This window comes from Cyclopterus lumpus, chromosome 24 (assembly GCF_009769545.1).
Source record: "Cyclopterus lumpus isolate fCycLum1 chromosome 24, fCycLum1.pri, whole genome shotgun sequence".
Lineage (NCBI taxonomy): Eukaryota > Metazoa > Chordata > Actinopteri > Perciformes > Cyclopteridae > Cyclopterus > Cyclopterus lumpus.
The window spans coordinates 450,001-477,500 of NC_046989.1; the positions used below are offsets into that span (position 1 = coordinate 450,001).

The window sequence follows — 27,500 nt, forward strand, 5'->3', positions numbered from 1 at the left end:
CGACGCTTCTGCCACCAGCCTCAGCAATGCTTCACTGCAGGAAATGAGATCTCTGGGCTGGCCGTCGGTTATTTCTCCCAGCAGCATATCAGCTACTGGGCAGCTCATGCGTCAGACCCTTCGGACTCTCCCCACGAGTATTCACAAGATGTGTTGCTGCCACCCTTTCCCCCCTGCAATTACAGGGCACGAAGATACTGCCGTACTTGGACGAAGTTTCAGGCTGCACAAGACACCGCTCGGCCTCTTTCTCTCATGTGGCCCTGTGGGCAGGCGGTTGCCCTACATCCTCTCTCTTCACCTATTGGGCAAATGGACAGTTGCCTCAATGTCCTGGAGCTACGTGCCGTGCACCTATCACTCAAATATTTCCTGCCGTACCAAGCAGGAAAACATGTACTTGTTCGGTCGGACAACACCCCGACCGTATTTCACATAAACCATCAGGGGGGGGCACCAGGTCTGCAAAGCTGCTACGGGCGGCTCGTGCCCTTCTGACTTGGGCGGCCCCTCGCCTGACCAGCCTTCGGGCGATGTATCTACCAGGGGAACAGAACCAGGTCGCAGATTCCCTCTCCCGTCGCAAGCCCCCATCGGGGGAGTGGCAGCTTCATCCAGAGGTGGTGCACAGCATCTGGGGTCTCTTTGGCAGGGCCAAGGTGGATCTCTTTGCCTCAGAGATGTCAACCCATTGCCCCCACTGGTTCTCCTTGATGGAGAGGACCAGTCCTCTAGGTCAAGATGCCCTGGCCCACAGATGGCCAGATGGCCTTCTTTATGCTTTCCCTCCATTTCCCCTGATCTTGCCAACGCTTCTCAGAGTCCTTCAACAGGGCCACAATCTTTTGCTGGTGGCCCCGTTGGGGCCAGCCAGGACTTGGTTTCCCCTGTTGCGCAGACTCTGCCGCGGGACGCCATGGCTCCTCCCCGACAGGAGGGACCTCCTATCGCAGCTAAAGGGTCTGGCATCCCGACCCCAGCCACCTTTGTCTGTGAGTCTGGCCGTTGCAGGGCCCGATCGGCTGCTGAGCGGCTGCACAGAACTAGTCAGGAAGACTATTATAAATGCCAGAGTGCCATCTACCCGTCTACAGTACGAATGTGGCTGTTTTCAGACTGGTGTGTGGGTCACAACGAGGACCTGGTGCAGTGCCCGTGCCTGTTATACTTGAGTTTCTGCAGTCCCTCCTACATAAGGGCCGGTCTCCCTCCACCCTGAGGGTGTATGTAGCTGCTATCTCATGGCACCATGTTAAAATTGACAATGACACGGTAGGGAGCCACAGGTTGGTGTCCCTCTTCTTAAAAGGGGCTCATGCAACTGCGTCCCCCGAGCATCCCAAGGGCTCCTCCATGGGACCTGTTTGTGGTACTGGACACCTCGCCTCGCCTCCTTTTGAACCCCTGGCGGAGGCAGAGCTGAGATGGCTATCGGCAAAGACCGTTTTTCTCCTGGCCATCACTTCGGCAAAGTGAGTAGGCGAACTGCATACCCTCTCGGTGAGTGAATCCTGTCTCAGGTGGAAGTCGGATGGTTCGGGTGTCACACTATGGCCTAATGCAGCGTTTCTCCCTAAGGTGCTGGCACGCTCTTATCTTAACCAGCCTATCCGGCTTGCACAATTTGACCCCCCATTGGGAGAGGAGAGGTCCAGGCTGTTGTGCCCTGCGCGGGCCCTCAAAGCCTATGTCGAAGCCACCACAGGCATACAACATTCAGAGCAGCTTTTCCATCTGCTATGGTGGGGCTAGGAAGGGCTGTGCCCTTTCAAAACAGCGCCTGTCCCAACTGGATAGTGGAGGCCATTGCCTGTGCATACAAAGCGAATGGCCGTGCTCTGCCATCCGGAGTGAGGGGCCATTCTACCAGGAGTGTTTCCACGTCATGGGCAACCCTGAGAGGTGTGCCAGTGGAGGATATATGTGCTGCAGCCTCATGGGCATCACAGAGCACGTTCACCAGATACTACAGGGTGAACGTTGTGGGGGGGGGGGTTCTTCATCCAAATTCCATACGAGGTAGGCTCCTTGGGTTTCCTCATGACTCTGTTGATACAAGTCATCCAGTGCTAAGCATCCAGGATTCATAGAACCGTAGTTACATTTCTTACATAACTTTCGTTATATATATTGTCATATTCTCATGTATTTTCATATTGACAGTGTCATATTCTCATAGTCATATTTTCATATATTCTCATATAGTCATATATTTTCATGTATTTTCATATATTGTCATATCGTGTCATATTTTCATATTGACATAGTGTCATATAGTAATATATTGTCACATATTGTCATATTTTCTCATATATTGTCATATTTTCATGTATTTTGCTGCACCTCATTGAAGAGCAGCTCCCTCCTCTGCTGCCTCCTCAGGTCCATCATCTTCACAGCCACCTGTCTGCCGCTGCTTCTGTCTGTGGCGATGCAGACCACACCTGTGGACCCCTCCCCGATCTTCACAAAGTTCTCCAGAGTCTTCCTGGGGTCTCCCGGGTCCACCACCGTCTGCAGCGTGGCCTTGAACTGCTCGTGGGTCACCTTCACACCTGCATCAGGTGTCGTCCGCTGGGGGGAGGGGGAGGGGCGGGGCTGACTCAGGGGGCTGAAGCTGAAGCTGGAGGAGGGGCGGAGCGAGCGCTGAGGTCGCCCTGTGATGATGGGACTGCTGGTGCTGTTAGGGGGGGGCAGCAGAAGGGGGGGGGCATGGAGCTGGGGGGGGGGGGGTCAGTGTCTATTATAGTATTATTATAGTATTACAGGCTCTAGGCTAGCAGTTTCCCTCTGTTTCCAGTCGTTATGCTAAGCTACGCTAACCAGCCGTTTGTTCGCTTGATATTAACCGCTCTGAGGGTTATTAATGTATTTTAAATATAAATGCACATATTATTATTTAAATATGATATTATATTGATATGACATTAATATGAATCAAGATCATTCTCACCTTGAGGTCGTAGGAGGAGTGAGGCCTTCTGGGAGTTTCTCTGAAGGAGGACAACAGGTCCGGCAGGTGACTGACTGCTGGTCTGGGTCTCAGGTGAGGTCTGCTGGTCTCCACGGTCTGCAGGCGGTTGTAACAGGAAGCTGGTCTCTGTCTTAGACCCGCCCCCTCACTCCGGGCGTACTGTCCACCTGTCGTGGGGGCACCTGGTGACCCCCCCGCACCGGCCCTCTGGGGCGTCACAGGTGTGGGGGGCGTGACCTCGCAGGTGGACTTGGCTCTCTGCAGAGCCCCGTTCAGTTCAGGACCGGCTCTCTCGATGCGCACCTGCCGGATCCGGTCCTGCCAGTAGGTGGACCCGCCGCCCGTCTTCAGGTCCAGCTGTTCGTACTGGTACGACTCCTCGTCCACCAGTTCTCCCAGTCGGCCCAGCGACCGGGCCCGTTTCCGGGCTGACGGGCTGCTGCGGCGCAGAGAGTTGGAGGCGGTGACGGACAGGTGGCTCATCGCAGAGACCACCTGGGAGATGTAGTCCTCATGGCCGAGGACACTGCCCCGCACGATGGTCTGCAGACATATTCATAGAAATACACCAATACCTGAAGCTCAAATGTAGTATGTTATTATATTTATTAACAGCGTTGTGTTTAGGGATAAATATATAAATATACAAATACTAAAAGATATGGATGTACAAATTTATGGATATATTAAATATACAAATATATGAATATTAATATAATACAAATATGGATATACAAATACATTAAATATATAAAGACTCTGAATATATGTATTTTTTATTAATATATGAAATATTATGAATGTATTAATATATGAACCTAACTGACCTACAGGCTGAATGCACACATGATTATATTAATTCATCAGGGTCACCCTATTCAACATCAGCTCCGGGTTCAGCTGAACTTCACGCAAACATAACATTTACAGAGAGCCAGTGAACGCACCGCAGTGTGTGTGTGTGTATTTATCCAAAGCGACTTAGTCATATTACATTCATACACCGTAGAACAGCTATAGGGAACAATTCAGGGTTTAGCTCAAGGACACATGGACTAGAGCGGGGATTGAACTGCCAACCCCCTGATTGAAAAACGGACATGCTAACCACAGCCGCCCCCATATATATATATATATATATATATATATATATATATATATACCTCCTCCCTCTCCCCTTCTCTCAAACTGCCGTATTGATCTGCTCTCTGGTGTTCTCTCTGCATTCCTCATCCTTCTATCTAATTCCGTATTTCATTGTCATATTACATATCTGTACATGTTTTTACATAGATGTGTGTACCCATCCTTATGAAGCAACTGGGGGGTTCAGTGTCTTGCTCAAGAACACTGACAGCTATGGGGAGAGCGGGGATCAAACTACTTCCCTCTCCCCATGAGCGAGAGCTCAACTTCAGTTACAGAAGCTTTGATGAAAGGGTGAAACTGGACAAGCTCATGTTTCTGCTGCGGTCCAATCAGGAGGAAGCTGTCCTCTCCCTGACTAGATAAAAGCTGCATTGTTGACCTCTGGTGAGGTCACACGCTGTGGTCCAATCAGGAGGAAGCTGTCCTCTCCCTGACTAGATAAAAGCTGCATTGTTGACCTCTGGTGAGGTCACACGCTGCGGTCCAATCAGGAGGAAGCAGCTGCGTGACAGAAGAATGGCGCTCTGGGAGGTTAATAACTGCACTAATGACCTTTAATGACTTCTTCTATTCTGATCTTGTTTGCTGCTGAGTTCAGGAACCAGGAGATACAACGTAAACATTAATACCATCATGTTTCATTCACGAGAGCTATTAATAAGATAAATAAACGTCTGTTTTTACTGCCTAAGAATCCCCTCTGTCTTAAAGACGATCATGATAACCTCATAATATATCATAATACTGATTGACACTGATCAGCTGACCTCATTGTGAGGTTGAAGTGAAGAAAACAAACATTACTTTATGCTTATGTTACTTCTTCATGCTAACTTTACTGCTTTATGCTAACTTTACTTCTTCATGCTAACTTTACTGCTTTATGCTAACGTTACTTTTTCATGCTAACATTACTGCTTTATGCTAACGTTACTTCTTCATGCTAACATTACTTCTTCATGCTTACGTTACTTATTTCTGCTAACGTTACTTCTTCATGCTAAGGTTACTTCTTTATGCTAACTTTACTTCTTCATGCTAACGTTACTTCTTCATGCTTACATTACTTCTTCATGCTTACATTATTTCTTTCTGCTAATGTTACTTCTTCATGCTAACGTTACTTCTTTATGCTAACATTACCCTGCTGCCTTGTATAGCATGTGTTAGCATTAGCTACTAGCTGCTGTTTCTTGTTATGTAATGCTAGCTAACAGAACTAAAAGTTATTTTACAATAAACACATGAGCTCTAGATGTGATGTCACTGTGTGTCCAGGTGTTGTTGACCTGTAGATGTGATGTCACTGTGTGTCCAGGTGTTGTTGACCTGTAGATGTGATGTCACTGTGTGTCCAGGTGTTGTTGACCTGTAGCTGTGATGTCACTGTGTGTCCAGGTGTTGTTGACCTGTAGATGTGATGTCACTGTGTGTCCAGGTGTTGTTGACCTGTAGCTGTGATGTCACTGTGTGTCCAGGTGTATTAATAATCATGGCGTTACTATTATCTCACCTTCCTGAGTTGGACCTCGGTGAACCTGGAAGGGTCCACTAGGGGGCGTGGCCTCCTCAGCGTGTCGATGACGCTCTGCCACTGTGGCGGCAGGCCGACATAGCGTCCGGTGGCAGCGTCGAATGACGTGTGGACCCGATGCTGGAAGTCCTGAGGCGGCGAGATCTTCGGCCGCCGCTTCTTCCTTCTGCGCTGGAACATCGCTGCGGCAACGGAGCGACAGCTGAGCGACGGTGAGAGCTGAGGGAGACAACAGGAAGACATGGCGGTGGGTCACCTGAAGAAAACATACATACATACATACATACACACACACACACACACACACACACACACAGATTCTCTCTCTCAGTGTGTGAACTGACAGCTTATCTTCCTCCTCAGGTGGTTTACCTGAGGACGGTCACATGACCTCTCCACCTTCACAAAACCACCAGACACAGGAACAGCTTCTTCCCACTGGGGGGCGCTACAGAGCACTGTACGCCAAAACCACCAGACACAGGAACAGCTTCTTCCCACTGGGGGGCGCTACAGAGCACTGTACGCCAAAACCACCAGACACAGGAACAGCTTCTTCCCACTGGGGGGCGCTACAGAGCACTGTACGCCAAAACCACCAGACACAGGAACAGCTTCTTCCCTCTGGCCGTCACTCTGTTGAACAATTAATCACCTCCATCTGCACTACTTGCACTACCACCACTTTCTGCACTTCATCCCCATTTCACTGATGTTTATATTGTACATACATGTTGATATTGTTGTCTTTAATGTCTTTTTCATATTTAACCTGTTATTTCCATCCATTCATCCATTATCAGCTCTTATCCGGGGTTGGGTCGCGGTGGCAGCAGGTTCAGCAGGCCGACCCAGGCTTCCCTCTCACCCGCAACACTTTCCAGCTCATTCTGGGGGATCCCGAGGCGTTCCAAGGCCAGCCGGGAGATATAATCCCTCCAGCGTGTCCTCGGTCTTCCCCGGGGCCTCCTACCAGTTGGACGTGCCCGGAAAATCTCTAATGGGAGGCGTCCAGGAGGCATCCTGACTAGATGAACCACCTCAGCTGACTCCTTTGGACACGAAGGAGCAGCGACTCGACTCCGAGCTCCCCCCTGATGTCCGAGCTCCTTACCCTATCTCTAAGGCTGAGCCTGGCCACCCTACGGAGGAAGCTCATTTCGGACGCTTGTATCCGAGATCTCGTTCTTTCGGTCACGACCCAGAGTTCGTGACCATAGGTGAGGGTTGGAACGTAGACCGACCAGTAAATGGAGAGCTTTGCCTTCCGGCTCAGCTCCTCTTCACCAAGACGGACCGGTACAGCGCCTGTTTTACTGCTGCAGCCGCACCGATCTGCCTGTCGATCTCCCGCTCCACCTTACCCTCACTCGTGAACAAGACCCCGAGATACTTGAACTCCTTCGCTTGGGGTGCAAAACGCCCCAGTGAATGCTGGAGTTCACGGTCCGAGGAGGCAAACAGGACCACATCATCCACAAACAGCAGAGAGGCGATCCCGAGACTCCCGAACCGGATCCTCTCCGCCCCCTGGCTGCGCCTAGATATCCTGTCCATGAAGGTCACTAACAGGACCGGTGATAAAGGGCAGCCCTGGCGGAGGCCAACACCCACATGGAACGTGTCTGACTTACTACCGAGGAGACGAACACAGCTCCTACTGCAGGCATACAGAGACCGGATGGCTCGTGCCAACGGGTCCGGCACCCCATACTCCCGCAGCACCCCCCACAAAAACCCCCGAGGGACCCGGTCGAAAGCCTTCTCCAGGTCTACAAAGCACATGTAAACTGGTTGGGCAAACTCCCAGGACCCCTCCAGTAATCTTGCGAGGGTAAAGAGCTGGTCCGCTGTTCCACGACCGGGACGGAATCCGCACTGTTCGTCTTGAATCTGAGGTTCGACAAGCGGTCGGAGCCTCCTCTCCGGCACCCTGGCATAAGCTTTTCCCGGGAGGCTGAGCAGTGTGATACCACGATAGTTCGAGCACACTCTCCGGTCCCCCTTCTTGAAGATGGGAACCACCACCCCGGTCTGCCAGTCCATGGACACTGTTCCCGACCCCCATGCGACACTGAAAAGGCGTGTCAACCAAGACAGCCCAACAATGTCCAGCGCTTTCAGCATCTCAGGGCGGATCTCATCCACCCCTGGCGCCTTGCCACCAATGAGCTTTTTGACTACCTTAGCGACCTCTGCCACAGATAAGGGTGAAACCAACCCAAAGTCTTCCGGCGCTGCCCCCTCTCCGGGGGACATGTTGGCCAGGTTTAGGAGTTCCTCAAAGTGCTCTTTCCACCGCCCGACGATGTCCCCAGTCCGGGTCAGCAGTTCCCCCCCCCTGCTGAGAACAGCCTGGGGTAGACCCTGCTTTCCCTTCCTGAGCCGTCGGATGGTTTGCCAGAACTTCCTTGAGGCCAACCGAAAGTCCTTCTCCATGGCCTTCCCGAACTCCTCCCATGCCCGAGTTTTAGCCTCCGCGACCATCGCTGCTGCAGCCCTTCTGACCCGCCGGTACCTGTCAGCTGCTTCAGGAGACCCCTGGGCCAGCCAGAAGGCCTTCTTCTTCAGTTTGACGGCTTCCCTCACCCCCGGTGTCCACCACCGGGTTCTTGGGTTGCCGCCACGACAGGCACCGATGACCTTCCGGCCACAGCCCCGAGCAGCCGCGTCCACAATAGAGGCTTTGAACAAGGTCCACTCGGATTCCATGTCCCCAGCCTCCCTCGGGATTTGTGAGAAGTTCTTCCGGAGGTGGGAGTTGAAGACCTCGCGGACAGGATCCTCTGCCAGACGTTCCCAGTTCACCCTCACTACACGTTTGGGCTTGCCAGGTCTCTCTAGCCGAGTCCCCCGCCATCTGATCCAACTCACCACCAGGTGGTGATCAGTTGACAGCTCTGCTCCTCTCTTCACCCGAGTGTCCAAGACATACGGCCGCAGATCAGATGATAAGATTACAAAGTCGATCATTGATCTCCGGCCTAAGGTGTTCTGGTACCAGGTACACTTATGAGCCACCTTATGTTCGAACATGGTGTTCGTTATGGACAAACTGTGGCTAGCACAGAAGTCCAACAACAAAACACCATTCGGGTTCAGATCGGAGAAGCCGTTCCTCCCAATCACGCCCCGCCAGGTTTCTCTGTCATTGCCCACGTGAGCGTTGAAGTCTCCCAGGAGAACTATGGAGTCGGCAGGCGGCGCCCTTTCCAGGACCCCTCCCACCGACTCCAAGAAGGCCGGATACTCCGAAATGCTGTTCGGTGCATAAGCACAAACAACAGTCAGAGCCTTACTCCACGCAACCCGTAGGCGCAGGGAGGCGACCCTCTCGTTCCCCGGGGAAAACTCCAACACAGCGGCGCTCAGCCGGGGGCTCGTGAGTATCCCCACTCCCGCCCGGCGCCTCTCACCCTGGGCAACTCCAGAAAAGGACAAAGTCCAACCCTTCTCCAGGAGCTTGGTTCCAGAGCCCATGCTGTGCATGGAGGTGAGCCCAACTATATCTAGCTGGTACCGCTCCACCTCCTGCACCAGCTCCGGCTCTTTCCCCGCTAGTGAGGTGACGTTCCACGTCCCTAGAGCTAGTCTATGCCGCCAGCGATCGGCCCGCCCAGGTCTCCCGCCTGGCCCGCCGCCCGGTCTACATAGCACCCGACCCCGATAATTCTCCCTGCGGGTGGTGGGTCCACAGGGTGACTGCTGCTCCATGCTGTTGGAGCTGTTTGGGCTGAGCCCGACCGGGCCCCATGGGCGAAAGCCCGGCCACCAGACGCTCGCCGACGAGCTCCCCTCCTGGGTCTGGCTCCGGGAGGGTGCCCCGGTTTCCCTTGTCCGGGCAAGGTAGCTTCAGACCGTGGGCTGCTATTCATCAGGGTTTATTGAACCGCTCTTGGTCTGGGCTCTCCCCCGAGACCTGTTTGCCTCGGGAGACCCTACCAGGGGCTGATGCCCCGGACAACATAGCTCCCAGGATCACTGAGCCACTCAAACTCCTCCACCACGTTAAGGTGGCCATTCATAGGAGATTATTTGTTATTTGTAATTGTAATTTAAATATGTTGTACGATGAGAGCATATGTGTAACCGGAGTCAAAAACAGGTAATTAACAGAGTTAATTCCATGTACGTGTGCACGTACATGGAATTAACTCTGTTAACTACCCGTTCAGGTACTCTGTTCTCTACCTCTTCAGGTACTCTGTTCAGGTACTATGTTCACTACCTGTTCAGGTACTCTGTTCACTACCTCTTCAGGTACTCTGTTCAGGTACTCGGTTCTTTACCTCTTGCAGGTACTCTGTTCTCTACCTCTTCGGGTACTCTGTTCTCTACCTCTTCGGGTAATCTGTTCTCTACCTCTTCGGGTAATCTGTTAACTACCTCTTCGGGTAATCTGTTAACTACCTCTTCGGGTAATCTGTTAACTACCTCTTCGGGTACTCTGTTCTCTACCTCTTCAGGTACTCTGTTCTCTACCTCTTCAGGTACTCTGTTCTCTACCTCTTCAGGTACTCTGTTCTCTACCTCTTCAGGTACTCTGTTCTCTACCTCTTCAGGCACTCTGTTGTCTACCTCTTCAGGCACTCTGTTGTCTACCTCTTCAGGCACTCTGTTGTCTACCTCTTCAGGTACTCTGTTGTCTACCTCTTCAGGTACTCTGTTGTCTACCTCTTCAGGTACTATGTTCAGGTACTATGTTCACAAACCTCTTCAGGTACTCTGTTCCCTGCCTCTTCAGGCACTCTGTTCTCTACCTCTTCAGGTACTCTGTTCCCTACCTCTTCAGGTACTCTGTTCCCTACCTCTTCAGGCACTCTGTTCTCTACCTCTTCAGGTACTCTGTTCCCTACCTCTTCAGGCACTATATTCACTACCTCTTCAGGTACTCTGTTCAGGTACTCTGTTCTCTACCTCTTCAGGTACTCTGTTCCCTACCTCTTCAGGTACTCTGTTCACTACCTGTTCAGGTACTATGTTCAGTACGTCTGTGTGTGAGTCTGTGTGTGTGTGTGTGTCTGTGTGAGTGTGAGTCTGTGTGTGTGTGTGAGTCTGTGTGTGTGTGTGTCTGTGTGAGTGTGAGTCTGTGTGTGTGTGTGAGTCTGCGTGTGTGTGTGAGTGAGTCTGCGTGTGTGTGTGTGTGTGTGTGTGTGTCTGTGTGTGTGTTCAGGGTGTGACCAGCATACCTGACTACATGACCAAACAGCTCCTCAGTGTGACTGAACCTCAACAGACTGCTGACAGAGGAAACTATTCCACCTTAAAAGGTATCTGATCAATAGCTATAATCTCTATAACTATCTAGAGTAATAAACATTCAGATCAATAACACCTGATCCATAACTCATCTATATAAAGATGTAGGAGTAATAAACATTCAGAGCGACACAGAATACGTTCTACACACGATACAAAACAAACAGTTAAAACGCTACAGTCAGATATAGTTAATATATTAGTCAGATATAGTTAATATAATACAGTCAGATATAGTTAATATAACACAGTCAGATATAGTTAATATATTACAGTCAGATATAGTTAATATAATACAGTCAGATATAGTTAATATATTACAGTCAGATATAGTTAATATAATACAGTCAGATATAGTTAATATATTACAGTCAGATATAGTTAATATAATACAGTCAGATATAGTTAATATATTACAGTCAGATATAGTTAATATATTACAGTCAGATACAGTTAATATAATACAGTCAGATATAGTTCATATATTACAGTCAGATATAGTTAATATATTACAGTCAGATAGTTGACATATTACAGTCAGATATAGTTAATATAATACAGTCAGATATAGTTAATATATTACAGTCAGATATAGTTAATATAATACAGTCAGATATAGTTAATATATTACAGTCAGATATAGTTAATATAATACAGTCAGATATAGTTAATATATTACAGTCAGATATAGTTAATATATTACAGTCAGATACAGTTAATATAATACAGTCAGATATAGTTCATATATTACAGTCAGATATAGTTAATATATTACAGTCAGATATAGTTAATATATTACAGTCAGATATAGTTAATATAATACAGTCAGATATAGTTCATATATTACAGTCAGATATAGTTAATATATTACAGTCAGATAGTTGACATATTACAGTCAGATATAGTTAATATAATACAGTCAGATATAGTTAATATATTACAGTCAGATATAGTTAATATAATACAGTCAGATATAGTTAATATATTACAGTCAGATATAGTTCATATATTACAGTCAGATAGTTGACATATTACAGTCAGATATAGTTAAGGTAGTACAGTCAGATAGTTGATATATTACAGTAAGATGTAATTAATAGATTACAGTTGGATATAGTTAAGATAGTATAGTACAGTCAGATGACCGTGTGACTGGACAGTATTGCAGATGACCAAGGACTGCACCACTATCAGCTAACGGCTAGCTAGCTATCAGATGACAGCTAACAATCAGATAACAGCTAGCCATCAAATAACACCTAACCATCAGATAATAGCTAGCTATAAGCTAACAGCTAGCTATCAGATGACAGCTAATAATCAGCTAACAGCTAGCCATCAGCTAACATTTAATTATCAGCGAACAGCAAGCTATAAGCTAACAGCTAGCCATCAGATGACAGCTAACCATCAGCTAACAGCTAACCATCAGCTCACAGCTAGCCATCAAATAACAGATAACAATCAGATAACAGCTAGCTATAAGATTGTTAGCATATAGCTATCTGTTACCTGCTAATAAGTAGCTAACATCTAGACATCAGCTAACAGCCAGCTATAAGTTAACAGCTAGCCATCAGATGACAGCTAGTGATCAAATAACATTCCACATTGTGAACATTGAATCCTGCTGATTGTTTCTTCTTCTGTCATTTGAGCCTCTTGAACCATTTTCTGCAGAGAACTGTTTTTTATCTGAACACAGGAACATTCATTATTGAGACCTTGGTTCTGAGTGGAACCCTTTGATCCTGGTTCCATGGTGAAGCTTTCCAACAGGACTTCAAATCAAAGAAAAGTAGAAGCTCTTTGTGTTACTTTCTGGTTCCACAGTCTCGTGCTGTAGAGAACCTTTATCATATGTGTTGTCTAAAACAGAGAACCTGACTCATGGGTTCTAACACAACATGTCTTATAAAAACTAAAAACTGTTCTGTCCTTAAAGTTTCCTCACAGCTCACTGAGGGTCTACGTGGAACCATGACAGTCTGGTTCTGCAGAAAACCCTCAGTTTACAGTCGTAGAAGTTGTGTAGAACTGTCCCAGTTTAACCTGTGCGTGGAGGAGAATGCTGACACACTCACCTGGCCAGCAGAGTCCAGGTGAGTCCAGGTGAGTCCAGGTGAGTCCAGCAGAGTCCAGCAGAGTCCAGGTGAGTCCAGCAGAGTCCAGGTGAGTCCAGGTGAGTCCAGCAGAGTCCAGCAGAGTCCAGGTGAGTCCAGCAGAGTCCAGGTGAGTCCAGGTGAGTCCAGCAGAGTCCGAGTTCGTGGCCGGTTCCTGTTGTTCTCCTTGTCAGACACTCAACTCTCCCTCTGCTGCCGTCTCTCCTCTCCTCCCCCCTCCCTGTCTCTGGCTCACCTGGTTTCAGGTCTGAAGGAGAAGGTGGAGTTTAGGTTTTGTTGCTTTTATCTCCAAATTAAAAAAAAACTTTATTGACACAGTTCAGTTTGATTGTGCTGAAGCAGTCAGTGTTTCTATTGGTCAGCATTAATAGAATAGAGATAATAAAGTTACTGATTGTCACTCCCAGCTTGATTGACAGGTGTATGTCTTCAGCCTGTCATTCTCTCTGCAGGCTGCAGCATGTCTCACTCTCCCCGCCGGCAGAGACAGGAAGTGAGTCATCAAGCAGACTATTCACCTCAGTTTACAACATTCACCAGATGTATGATGTGGGCTATGATCTATGATCTATGATATGTGATCTGTGATCTAGGATCTATGATATGTGATCTGTGATCTATGATATGTGATCTGTGATCTAGGATCTATGATATGTGATCTGTGATCTAGGATCTATGATATGTGATCTGTGATCTATGATCTATGATATGTGATCTATGATATGTGATCTGTGATCTAGGATCTATGATCTGTGATCTGTGATCTATGATATGTGATCTGTGATCTGTGATATGTGATCTGTGATATGTGATCTATGATATGTGATCTATGATATGTGATATGTGATCTATGATATGTGATCTGTGATATGTGATCTGTGATCTAGGATCTATGATATGTGATCTGTGATCTATGATATGTGATATGTGATCTGTGATCTATGATATGTGATCTGTGATCTATGATATGTGATCTGTGATCTATGATCTGTGATCTGTGATCTATGATATGTGATCTGTGATCTATGATCTGTGATCTGTGATATGTGATCTGTGATCTAGGATCTATGATATGTGATCTGTGATCTATGATATGTGATCTGTGATATGTGATCTGTGATCTATGATCTGTGATCTGTGATATGTGATCTGTGATCTATGATCTAGGATATGTGATCTATGTAGACCGGGCCGGGCCCGGGGGCTGGGAGAGCCGTGGACTGGCTCTAGCTAGCGGGGTAGGAGCCGGAGCTGGTGCAGGAGGTGGAGCGATGCCAGCTAGATATAGTTGCGCTCACCTCCACGCGCAGCACTGGCTCTGGAACCAAGCTCCTGGAGAAGGGTTGGACTTTGCAACCCGAGAACCCGGTGGTGGACACCGGGGAGGAGGGAAGCCGTCCAGCTGAAGAAGGAGGCCTTTCGGGCCTGGCTGGCCCAGGGTCTCCTGAAGCAGCTGATCGGTGCCGGCACGCCAGAGGGCTGCAGCTGCGGTGGTTGCAGATGCGAAAACTCTGGCATTGGAGGAGTTCAGGGGGCCATGGAGAAGGACGAGAAGGATGAGCTCCACCTGCTGGTTTCAGAGCTCCACCTGCTGGTTTCAGAGCTCCACCTGCTGGTAACAGAGCTCCACCTGCTGGTTTCAGAGCTCCACCTGCTGGTAACAGAGCTCCACCTGCTGGTAACAGAGCTCCACCTGCTGGTTTCAGAGCTCCACCTGCTGGTAACAGAGCTCCATCTGCTGGTTTCAGAGCTCCACCTGCTGGTTACAGAGCTCCACCTGCTGGTTTCAGAGCTCCACCTGCTGGTTACAGAGCTCCACCTGCTGGTAACAGAGCTCCACCTGCTGGTTTCAGAGCTCCACCTGCTGGTTTCAGAGCTCCACCTGCTGGTAACAGAGCTCCACCTGCTGGTTTCAGAGCTCCACCTGCTGGTTACAGAGCTCCACCTGCTGGTTTCAGAGCTCCACCTGCTGGTTTCAGAGCTCCACCTGCTGGTAACAGAGCTCCACCTGCTGGTAACAGAGCTCCATCTGCTGGTTCCAGAGCTCCACCTGCTGGTAACAGAGCTCCACCTGCTGGTAACAGAGCTCCACCTGCTGGTTTCAGAGCTCCACCTGCTGGTAACAGAGCTCCACCTGCTGGTTACAGAGCTCCACCTGCTGGTTCCAGAGCTCCACCTGCTGGTTTCAGAGCTCCCCACAGGTAGAGGGAACCAGGTGAGCTCCCCACAGGTAGAGGGAACCAGGTGAGTTCCCCTCAGGTAGAGGGAACCAGGTGAGCTCCCCTCAGGTAGAGGGAACCAGGTGAGCTCCCCACAGGTAGAGGGAACCAGGTGATCTCCCCACAGGTAGAGGGAACCAGGTGAGTTCCCCTCAGGTAGAGGGAACCAGGTGAGCTCCCCACAGGTAGAGGAGACCAGGTGTGCTCCTCACAGGTAGAGGGAACCAGGTGAGCTCCGCACAGGTAGAGGGAACCAGGTGAGCTCCGCACAGGTAGAGGGAACCAGGTGAGCTCCCCTCAGGTAGATGGAACCAGGTGAGCTCCTCACAGGTAGAGGGAACCAGGTGAGCTCCCCTCAGGTAGAGGGAACCAGGTGAGCTCCTCACAGGTAGAGGGAACCAGGTGAGCTCCGCACAGGTAGAGGGAACCAGGTGAGCTCCCCTCAGGTAGAGGGAACCAGGTGAGCTCCCCACAGGTAGAGGGAACCAGGTGAGCTCCGCACAGGTAGAGGGAACCAGGTGAGCTCCCCTCAGGTAGAGGGAACCAGGTGAGCTCCGCACAGGTAGAGGGAACCAGGTGAGCTCCGCACAGGTAGAGGGAACCAGGTGAGCTCCTCACAGGTAGAGGGAACCAGGTGAGCTCCCCTCAGGTAGAGGGAACCAGGTGAGCTCCTCACAGGTAGAGGGAACCAGGTGAGCTCCCCTCAGGTAGAGGGAACCAGGTGAGCTCCTCACAGGTAGAGGGAACCAGGTGAGATCCCCACAGGTAGAGGGAACCAGGTGAGATCCCCTCAGGTGATCTTCTCCCTGTGGTTCCAGTCCACAGACCTACCTGACCAGGTGAGCCTGTCCCTCCTGCAGCCGGGCTCCTACCACTTCCTGCTGACTGTCAGAGACTCCAATCAGCAGCTGTCCCGCGCCGCCAAGGTCACCGTGCTTGCAGACTATTCACCTCAGTTTACAACATTCACCAGATGTATGATGTGGGCTATGATCTAGGATCTATGATATGTGATCTGTGATCTAGGATCTATGATATGTGATCTGTGATCTAGGATCTATGATATGTGATCTGTGATCTATGATATGTGATCTGTGATCTGTGATATGTGATCTGTGATCTAGGATCTATGATATGTGATCTGTGATCTATGATATGTGATCTGTGATCTGTGATATGTGATCTGTGATATGTGATCTATGATATGTGATCTATGATATGTGATCTATGATATGTGATCTATGATATGTGATCTGTGATCTAGGATCTATGATCTGTGATCTGTGATCTATGATATGTGATCTGTGATCTGTGATATGTGATCTGTGATATGTGATCTATGATATGTGATCTATGATATGTGATATGTGATCTATGATATGTGATCTGTGATCTAGGATCTATGATATGTGATCTGTGATCTATGATATGTGATCTGTGATCTATGATATGTGATCTGTGATCTATGATCTGTGATCTGTGATATGTGATCTGTGATCTAGGATCTATGATATGTGATCTGTGATCTATGATATGTGATCTGTGATATGTGATCTGTGATCTATGATCTGTGATCTGTGATATGTGATCTGTGATCTATGATCTAGGATATGTGATCTATGTAGACCGGGCCGGGCCCGGGGGCTGGGAGAGCCGTGGACTGGCTCTAGCTAGCGGGGTAGGAGCCGAAGCTGGTGCAGGAGGTGGAGCGATGCCAGCTAGATATAGTTGCGCTCACCTCCACGCGCAGCACTGGCTCTGGAACCAAGCTCCTGGAGAAGGGTTGGACTTTGCAACCCGAGAACCCGGTGGTGGACACCGGGGAGGAGGGAAGCCGTCCAGCTGAAGAAGGAGGCCTTTCGGGCCTGGCTGGCCCAGGGTCTCCTGAAGCAGCTGATCGGTGCCGGCACGCCAGAGGGCTGCAGCTGCGGTGGTTGCAGATGCGAAAACTCTGGCATTGGAGGAGTTCAGGGGGCCATGGAGAAGGACGAGAAGGATGAGCTCCACCTGCTGGTTTCAGAGCTCCACCTGCTGGTTTCAGAGCTCCACCTGCTGGTAACAGAGCTCCACCTGCTGGTTTCAGAGCTCCACCTGCTGGTTTCAGAGCTCCACCTGCTGGTAACAGAGCTCCACCTGCTGGTAACAGAGCTCCACCTGCTGGTAACAGAGCTCCACCTGCTGGTTTCAGAGCTCCACCTGCTGGTAACAGAGCTCCACCTGCTGGTAACAGAGCTCCACCTGCTGGTTTCAGAGCTCCACCTGCTGGTAACAGAGCTCCATCTGCTGGTTTCAGAGCTCCACCTGCTGGTAACAGAGCTCCACCTGCTGGTTTCAGAGCTCCACCTGCTGGTTTCAGAGCTCCACCTGCTGGTAACAGAGCTCCACCTGCTGGTTTCAGAGCTCCACCTGCTGGTTACAGAGCTCCACCTGCTGGTTTCAGAGCTCCACCTGCTGGTTTCAGAGCTCCACCTGCTGGTAACAGAGCTCCACCTGCTGGTTACAGAGCTCCACCTGCTGGTAACAGAGCTCCATCTGCTGGTTCCAGAGCTCCACCTGCTGGTAACAGAGCTCCACCTGCTGGTAACAGAGCTCCACCTGCTGGTTTCAGAGCTCCACCTGCTGGTAACAGAGCTCCACCTGCTGGTTACAGAGCTCCACCTGCTGGTTCCAGAGCTCCACCTGCTGGTTTCAGAGCTCCACCTGCTGGTTACAGAACTCCACCTGCTGGTTTCAGAGCTCCACCTGCTGGTTACAGAGCTCCACCTGCTGGTAACAGAGCTCCATCTGCTGGTTTCAGAGCTCCACCTGCTGGTTACAGAGCTCCACCTGCTGGTTTCAGAGCTCCACCTGCTGGTTCCAGAGCTCCACCTGCTGGTTTCAGAGCTCCACCTGCTGGTAACAGAGCTCCACCTGCTGGTTTCAGAGCTCCACCTGCTGGTAACAGAGCGCCACCTGCTGGTAACAGAGCGCCACCTGCTGGTTTCAGAGCTCCACCTGCTGGTTTCAGAGCTCCACCTGCTGGTTACAGAGCTCCACCTGCTGGTTTCAGAGCTCCACCTGCTGGTTACAGAGCTCCACCTGCTGGTTTCAGAGCTCCACCTGCTGGTTACAGAGCGCCACCTGCTGGTTTCAGAGCTCCACCTGCTGGTTTCAGAGCTCCACCTGCTGGTTTCAGAGCTCCACCTGCTGGTAACAGAGCTCCACCTGCTGGTTACTACTCAAATCAAACTTCAGTTTTTTAAAATGTGAAACTTGACTTGACTGTACATTTCGATCTTCTTACCTTTTGTTTTCTTCTTTCTATTTCAATACTAATAATAATTAAATATGACAATAAAAGTATATTATATAAGTATGAATAAAGAGAAACGTGGTCATGAGTCAAACAGGCCATTCATAAATCAGTTTCTCCTGACTGTCGCCACACCTGAGTGACGTCAGACAGAGGGGCGTGTCTGGTGGCTCTTCCTGCTCGTGAGCCGTTGGGACACACCTGAGAGCAGAGACACCGGAGGACGCGCACCGGCCACTCGACCCGCTTCCTTCTTGCTATATTCACAAAATGCCTCCATCCTCTTCCTCCCCCCTCCTCCTCCTCCTCCTCTTCCTCCCCCCGCTGCTGCGGCTCGCCGGAGCGGAAGAGCAGGCGGACTGCAGCGCGGCGTTCCGGGCCGGACAGGACGACTTCGTCCTGGACGCGGAGGACGCGGTGACGGAGGGAGCGGCGCTGCTGGCCACGGTGCGCGTGCGCTCGCTGGAAGCCTGTAGGAGCGCGTGCTGCGGGAACGAGCTCTGCAACTTGGCGCTGCTGGAGCCGCGCGGCAGCGATGCGGCGGAAGCGGCGGAACACCGCGTATGCGTCACGTTCAACTGCATTCACAGAAACCGCTTCGTGTGTAGGTTCGTGAACAAGGCGGGGTACCGGAGCTACATCCGGGAGTCCGTGTTCCAGATGTACCTGCGGGGGCCTCGGGAATCAGGTGAGCCCACCTGGACCAGTCACGTGGTTCCATGGGGTCAACATCAATCAATACATCAATACAAGATCATCATTACAGGATCAATACATCAATACAGGATCATCATTACAGGATCAATATATCAATACAAGATCATCATTACAGGATCAATACATCAATACAACATCATTATTACAGGATCAATACATCAATACAACATCATTATTACAGGATCAATACATCAATACAACATCATCATTACAGGATCAATACATCAATACAACATCATCATTACAGGATCAATACATCAATACAACATCATCATTACAGGATCAATACATCAATACAAGATCATCATTACAGGATCAATACATCAATACAATATCATTATTACAGGATCAATACATCAATACAAGATCATTATTACAGGATCAATACATCAATACAAGATCATTATTACAGGATCAATACATCAATACAACATCATTATTACAGGATCAATACATCAATACAGGATCATCATTACAGGATCAATACATCAATACAAGATCATTATTACAGGATCAATACATCAATAGAGGATCATCATTACAGGATCAATACATCAATACAAGATCATTATTACAGGATCAATACATCAATACAACATCATTATTACAGGATCAATACATCAATACAGGATCATCATTACAGGATCAATACATCAATACAAGATCATCATTACAGGATCAATACATCAATACAACATCATTACAGGATCAATACATCAATACAAGATCATCATTACAGGATCAATACATCAATACAACATCATTATTACAGGATCAATACATCAATACAAGATCATTATTACAGGATCAATACATCAATACAAGATCATCATTACAGGATCAATACATCAATACAACATCATTATTACAGGATCAATACATCAATACAGGATCATCATTACAGGATCAATACATCAATACAAGATCATTATTACAGGATCAATACATCAATAGAGGATCATTATTACAGGATCAATACATCAATACAAGATCATCATTACAGGATCAATACATCAATACAAGATCATCATTACAGGATCAATACATCAATACAAGATCATTATTACAGGATCAATACATCAATACAGGATCATCATTACAGGATCAATACATCAATACAAGATCATTATTACAGGATCAATACATCAATACAAGATCATCATTACAGGATCAATACATCAATACAAGATCATCATTACAGGATCAATATATCAATACAAGATCATCATTACAGGATCAATACATCAATACAACATCATCATTACAGGATCAATACATCAATAGAGGATCATCATTACAGGATCAATACATCAATACAAGATCATTACATATTACAGGATCAATACATCAATACAAGATCATCATTACAGGATCAATACATCAATACAAGATCATCATTACAGGATCAATACATCAATACAAGATCATCATTACAGGATCAATACATCAATACAAGATCATCATTACAGGATCAATATATCAATACAAGATCATCATTACAGGATCAATACATCAATACAAGATCATCATTACAGGATCAATATATCAATACAAGATCATTACATATTACAGGATCAATACATCAATACAAGATCATTATTACAGGATCAATACATCAATACAAGATCATTACATATTACAGGATCAATACATCAATACAAGATCATCATTACAGGATCAATACATCAATACAAGATCATCATTACAGGATCAATACATCAATACAAGATCATCATTACAGGATCAATACATCAATACAAGATCATCATTACAGGATCAATATATCAATACAAGATCATCATTACAGGATCAATATATCAATACAAGATCATTACATATTACAGGATCAATACAAGATGCCTATTGTCTGTAGATCAATATATTAACAACAGGATCAGTGTGGTTGATGAACTTCCTGTCTGAGGATCAGTGTGGATGATGAACTTCCTGTCTGAGGATCAGTGTAGATGATGAACTTCCTGTCTGAGGATCAGTGTAGATGATGAACTTCCTGTCTGAGGATCAGTGTAGATGATGAACTTCCTGTCTGAGGATCAGTGTGGTTGATGAACTTCCTGTCTGAGGATCAGTGTGGTTGATGAACTTCCTGTCTGAGGATCAGTGTGGTTGATGAACTTCCTGTCTGAGGATCAGTGTGGTTGATGAACTTCCTGTCTGAGGATCAGTGTGGTTGATGAACTTCCTGTCTGAGGATCAGTGTGGTTGATGAACTTCCTGTGTCCAGGTAAAGAGGTTCTGCCCATCGCCATCGCCGCCCGTGATGTCATCATTCAGCCCGGCGAAGTGGTGACTCTCAGCGGCATCCAGAGCCTGGCACTGGGCGACGCCCACATCGTTGAGTACCATTGGACTCTGCAGAGCGGAGACAGCAACGTGAAGATGGAGGTAAAGTCCCCTCAGGTAGAGGGAACCAGGTGAGTTCCCCTCAGGTAGAGGAAACCAGGTGAGCTCCCCACAGGTAGAGGAAACCAGGTGAGCTCCCCACAGGTAGAGGGAACCAGGTGAGCTCCCCACAGGTAGAGGGAACCAGGTGAGTTCCCCTCAGGTAGAGGGAACCAGGTGAGCTCCCCTCAGGTAGAGGGAACCAGGTGAGCTCCCCACAGGTAGAGGGAACCAGGTGATCTCCCCACAGGTAGAGGGAACCAGGTGAGTTCCCCTCAGGTAGAGGGAACCAGGTGAGCTCCCCACAGGTAGAGGAGACCAGGTGTGCTCCTCACAGGTAGAGGGAACCAGGTGAGCTCCGCACAGGTAGAGGGAACCAGGTGAGCTCCGCACAGGTAGAGGGAACCAGGTGAGCTCCCCTCAGGTAGATGGAACCAGGTGAGCTCCTCACAGGTAGAGGGAACCAGGTGAGCTCCCCTCAGGTAGAGGGAACCAGGTGAGCTCCTCACAGGTAGAGGGAACCAGGTGAGCTCCGCACAGGTAGAGGGAACCAGGTGAGCTCCCCTCAGGTAGAGGGAACCAGGTGAGCTCCCCACAGGTAGAGGGAACCAGGTGAGCTCCGCACAGGTAGAGGGAACCAGGTGAGCTCCCCTCAGGTAGAGGGAACCAGGTGAGCTCCGCACAGGTAGAGGGAACCAGGTGAGCTCCGCACAGGTAGAGGGAACCAGGTGAGCTCCTCACAGGTAGAGGGAACCAGGTGAGCTCCTCACAGGTAGAGGGAACCAGGTGAGCTCCCCTCAGGTAGAGGGAACCAGGTGAGCTCCTCACAGGTAGAGGGAACCAGGTGAGCTCCGCACAGGTAGAGGGAACCAGGTGAGCTCCCCTCAGGTAGAGGGAACCAGGTGAGCTCCCCACAGGTAGAGGGAACCAGGTGAGCTCCGCACAGGTAGAGGGAACCAGGTGAGCTCCCCTCAGGTAGAGGGAACCAGGTGAGCTCCGCACAGGTAGAGGGAACCAGGTGAGCTCCGCACAGGTAGAGGGAACCAGGTGAGCTCCTCACAGGTAGAGGGAACCAGGTGAGCTCCCCTCAGGTAGAGGGAACCAGGTGAGCTCCTCACAGGTAGAGGGAACCAGGTGAGCTCCCCTCAGGTAGAGGGAACCAGGTGAGCTCCTCACAGGTAGAGGGAACCAGGTGAGATCCCCTCAGGTGATCTTCTCCCTGTGGTTCCAGTCCACAGACCTACCTGACCAGGTGAGCCTGTCCCTCCTGCAGCCGGGCTCCTACCACTTCCTGCTGACTGTCAGAGACTCCAATCAGCAGCTGTCCCGCGCCGCCAAGGTCACCGTGCTTGTGCTCAGCCCGGAGCAGACCAGCTGTGAGTGTTCATGGGAAATGTCGTCCGCTCCGCTCTATGGATCCGCTTTCTGTACAGAGTATTGATCGCTGGAACTGCTTTATTGACATTACATTACATTACATTACATTTCATGTCATTTAGCTGACGCTTTTATCCAAAGCGGCTTACAATAAGTGCATTAAACCATGAGTCCAAACTCAGAACAACAAGAATCAAGCAAGTACAATTTCTTCAATAAAGTTAAACTACTAAGTGCTATCAGTAAGAGACATTTAAGTGCTTCTAAAGTGTTAAACTACTAGAGTGCTACTACGGCTCTACCTTCCCTATTCAAGGTGTAGTCACTAAGATGTGTTTTTAGTTTGTAGAGACTTCCTGTCCTGATGTCAATGGGGAGCTCGTTCCACCAATGAGGAGCCAGCACAGCAAACAGTCTGACTTTGAGTGTTTAGCTCGAAGTGAAGGAGCTACAAGCTGATTGGTGTGAGGTTAGACCATGTCCTGGGTGTGAGGTTAGACCATGTCCTGGATGTGAGGTTAGACCATGTCCTGGATGTGAGGTTAGACCATGTCCTGGATGTGAGGTTAGACCATGTCCTGGGTGTGAGGTTAGACCATGTCCTGGTGTGAGGTTAGACCATGTCCTGGGTGTGAGGTTAGACCATGTCCTGGATGTGAGGTTAGACCATGTCCTGGGTGTGAGGTTAGACCATGTCCTGGATGTGAGGTTAGACCATGTCCTGGTGTGAGGTTAGACCATGTCCTGGATGTGAGGTTAGACCATGTCCTGGTGTGAGGTTAGACCATGTCCTGGGTGTGAGGTTAGACCATGTCCTGGGTGTGAGGTTAGACCATGTCCTGGATGTGAGGTTAGACCATGTCCTGGATGTGAGGTTAGACCATGTCCTGGATGTGAGGTTAGACCATGTCCTGGATGTGAGGTTAGACCATGTCCTGGATGTGAGGTTAGACCATGTCCTGGGTGTGAGGTTAGACCATGTCCTGGATGTAGACCGGACCCGATCTGTTCGCAGCACGGTACGCAAGAACCAATGTTTTGAAGCGGATGCTGCAGCCACCGGTAACCAGTGAAGGTCGCGGAGGATTGTGGGTAAATTTAGGTTAAAGACCAGTCGAGCAGCTGCATTCTGGATGAGCTGTAGAGGTTGAATGACATTAGCAGGTAGACCTGAAGGAGGAGTTACAGTAGTCTAGCCGTGAGATGATCAGAACCTGGACCAGAGCCTGGACCAGAACCTGGACCAGAACCTGGACCAGAGCCTGTGCCGCCTTCTGAGTGAGAAGAGGTCGTATTCTCCTGATGTTGTACAACATGTACCTACAGGAGCGTGTTGTTGGGGTGATGTTGGCAGTCAGGGAGAGTTGACTGACAGGTGTCACACCGAGGTTCCTGGCAGTCGGAGCCAACACTGAGTTGTTGAAGGTGATAGACAGGTCGTGGGTGGGAGAGCCTTTTCCTGGAAGGAGGAGTAGTTCAGTCTTGTCCGGGTTAATTTTCAGGTGGTGAGCAGACATCCACTGAGAGATGTCAGTCAGACATCCACTGAGAGATGTCAGTCAGACATCCACTGAGAGATGTCAGTCAGACATCGACTGAGAGATGTCAATCAGACATCGACTGAGAGATGTCAATCAGACATCGACTGAGAGATGTCAGTCAGACATCCACTGAGAGATGTCAGTCAGACATCCACTGAGAGATGTCAGACAGACATCCACTGAGAGATGTCAATCAGACATCCACTGAGAGATGTCAGTCAGACATCGACTGAGAGATGTCAATCAGACATCCACTGAGAGATGTCAGTCAGACATCCACTGAGAGATGTCAATCAGACATCCACTGAGAGATGTCAGTCAGACATCCACTGAGAGATGTCAGTCAGACATCCACTGAGAGATGTCAGTCAGACATCGACTGAGAGATGTCAATCAGACATCGACTGAGAGATGTCAATCAGACATCGACTGAGAGATGTCAGTCAGACATCCACTGAGAGATGTCAGTCAGACATCCACTGAGAGATGTCAGACAGACATCCACTGAGAGATGTCAATCAGACATCCACTGAGAGATGTCAGTCAGACATCGACTGAGAGATGTCAATCAGACATCCACTGAGAGATGTCAGTCAGACATCCACTGAGAGATGTCAGTCAGACATCCACTGAGAGATGTCAGACAGACATCCACTGAGAGATGTCAATCAGACATCGACTGAGAGATGTCAATCAGACATCGACTGAGAGATGTCAGTCAGACATCCACTGAGAGATGTCAGTCAGACATCGACTGAGAGATGTCGGTCAGACATCCACTGAGAGATGTCAATCAGACATCCACTGAGAGATGTCAGACAGACATCCACTGAGAGATGTCAGTCAGACATCCACTGAGAGATGTCAGTCAGACATCCACTGAGAGATGTCAATCAGACATCCACTGAGAGATGTCAATCAGACATCCACTGAGAGATGTCGGTCAGACATCCACTGAGAGATGTCAATCAGACATCCACTGAGAGATGTCAATCAGACATCCACTGAGAGATGTCGGTCAGACATCCACTGAGAGATGTCAGTCAGACATCCACTGAGAGATGTCAGACAGACATCCACTGAGAGATGTCAGTCAGACATCCACTGAGAGATGTCAGACAGACATCCACTGAGAGATGTCAGTCAGACATCCACTGAGAGATGTCAATCAGACATCCACTGAGAGATGTCAGTCAGACATCCACTGAGAGATGTCGGTCAGACAGGCAGAGATTCGTGCTGCTACCTGTGTTTCAGATTGGGGAAACGAGAGGATCAGTTGGGTGTCGTCAGCATAGCTGTGGTAGGTGAATCCATGAGAGAGAATGACAGAGAGAGAGAGTTGGTGTACAGAGAGAAGAGAAGAGGACCAAGGACTGAGCCCTGAGGGACCCCAGTAGTCAGAGGACAAGGCTCAGACACAGATCCTCTCCAGGTTACCCGGTAAGAGCGGTCGGTGAGGTAGGATGAGAAGAGTGAGAGCAGAGCCTGAGATACCAGGTCCTGGAGGGAGGACATGAGGATCTGGTGGTTCACTGTGTCAAAGGCAGCGGAAAGGTCTAGAAGGATGAGGACAGAGGAGAGAGGATGCTCTAGTGTGAAGGATAAGGACAGAGGAGAGAGGATGCTCTAGTGTGAAGGATAAGGACAGAGGAGAGAGGATGCTCTAGTGTGGAGGATGAGGACAGAGGAGAGAGGATGCTCTAGTGTGAAGGATGAGGACAGAGGAGAGAGGATACTCTAGTGTGAAGGATAAGGACAGAGGAGAGAGGATGCTCTAGTGTGAAGGATAAGGACAGAGGAGAGAGGATGCTCTAGTGTGAAGGATAAGGACAGAGGAGAGAGGATACTCTAGTGTGAAGGATAAGGACAGAGGAGAGAGGATGCTCTAGTGTGAAGGATAAGGACAGAGGAGAGAGGATACTCTAGTGTGAAGGATAAGGACAGAGGAGAGAGGATGCTCTAGTGTGAAGGATAAGGACAGAGGAGAGAGGATGCTCTAGTGTGAAGGATAAGGACAGAGGAGAGAGGATGCTCTAGTGTGGAGGATAAGGACAGAGGAGAGAGGATGCTCTAGTGTGAAGGATAAGGACAGAGGAGAGAGGATGCTCTAGTGTGAAGGATAAGGACAGAGGAGAGAGGATGCTCTAGTGTGAAGGATAAGGACAGAGGAGAGAGGATGCTCTAGTGTGAAGGATAAGGACAGAGGAGAGAGGTCTCTGTTGAGTGGCGGCCTTGAATCCAGACTGATGAGAGTCTAGAAGGTTGGGAGTTGTTGACTTCAGGTCTGTAGTTGTTGACTTCAGGTCTGTAGTTGTTGACTTCAGGTCTGTAGTTGTTGACTTCAGGTCTGTTGTTATTGACATCAGGTCTGTAGTTATTGACTTCAGGTCTGTTAGTTGTTGACTTCAGGTCTGTAGTTGTTGACTTCAGGTCTGTTGTAGTTGTTGACTTCAGGTCTGTTGTAGTTGTTGACTTCAGGTCTGTGGTTGTTGACTTCAGGTCTGTAGTTGTTGACTTCAGGTCTGTAGTTGTTGACTTCAGGTCTATAGTTGTTGACTTCAGGTCTGTTAGTTGTTGACTTCAGGTCTGTTGTTATTGACTTCAGGTCTGTTAGTTGTTGACTTCAGGTCTGTTAGTTGTTGACTTCAGGTCTGTAGTTATTGACTTCAGGTCTGTGGTTGTTGACTTCAGGTCTGTTAGTTATTGACTTCAGGTCTGTTAGTTATTGACTTCAGGTCTGTGGTTATTGACTTCAGGTCTGTTAGTTGTTGACTTCAGGTCTGTGGTTATTGACTTCAGGTCTGTAGTTATTGACTTCAGGTCTGTGGTTATTGACTTCAGGTCTGTTAGTTGTTGACTTCAGGTCTGTGGTTATTGACTTCAGGTCTGTAGTTATTGACTTCAGGTCT

The 27,500-nt window shown here is 48.8% G+C and overlaps 2 protein-coding genes across 4 annotated transcripts in view; one reads left to right on the forward strand and one right to left on the reverse strand.

Annotated features, from left to right (window-relative positions):
* The window catches only part of LOC117727125 (serine/threonine-protein kinase PAK 6-like), an 18,509-nt gene extending 5,469 nt beyond the window's left edge, over nucleotides 1–13,040 (reverse strand). The window contains exons 1-4 of one of the 3 annotated variants that reach the window (XM_034527203.1): nucleotides 13,001–13,040; nucleotides 5,637–5,913; nucleotides 2,954–3,517; nucleotides 2,344–2,718 (exon numbers count right to left, since the gene is read on the reverse strand). In XM_034527203.1, coding sequence (XP_034383094.1) covers nucleotides 2,344–2,718; nucleotides 2,954–3,517; nucleotides 5,637–5,900 — 1,203 coding nt within the window. In that variant the 5' untranslated portion in view covers nucleotides 5,901–5,913; nucleotides 13,001–13,040. The remainder of the gene's footprint in view (nucleotides 1–2,343; nucleotides 2,719–2,953; nucleotides 3,518–5,636; nucleotides 5,914–13,000) is intronic. The other 2 variants (XM_034527204.1, XM_034527205.1) reach the window with 2 other exon arrangements.
* A 5,705-nt stretch (nucleotides 13,041–18,745) lies between these two features.
* Nucleotides 18,746–27,500, forward strand: part of LOC117727129 (kunitz-type protease inhibitor 1-like) — a 16,497-nt gene continuing 7,742 nt past the window's right edge. The window contains exons 1-3 of the mRNA XM_034527209.1: nucleotides 18,746–19,238; nucleotides 21,513–21,673; nucleotides 22,902–23,046. Coding sequence (XP_034383100.1) covers nucleotides 18,821–19,238; nucleotides 21,513–21,673; nucleotides 22,902–23,046 — 724 coding nt within the window. The 5' untranslated portion in view covers nucleotides 18,746–18,820. The remainder of the gene's footprint in view (nucleotides 19,239–21,512; nucleotides 21,674–22,901; nucleotides 23,047–27,500) is intronic.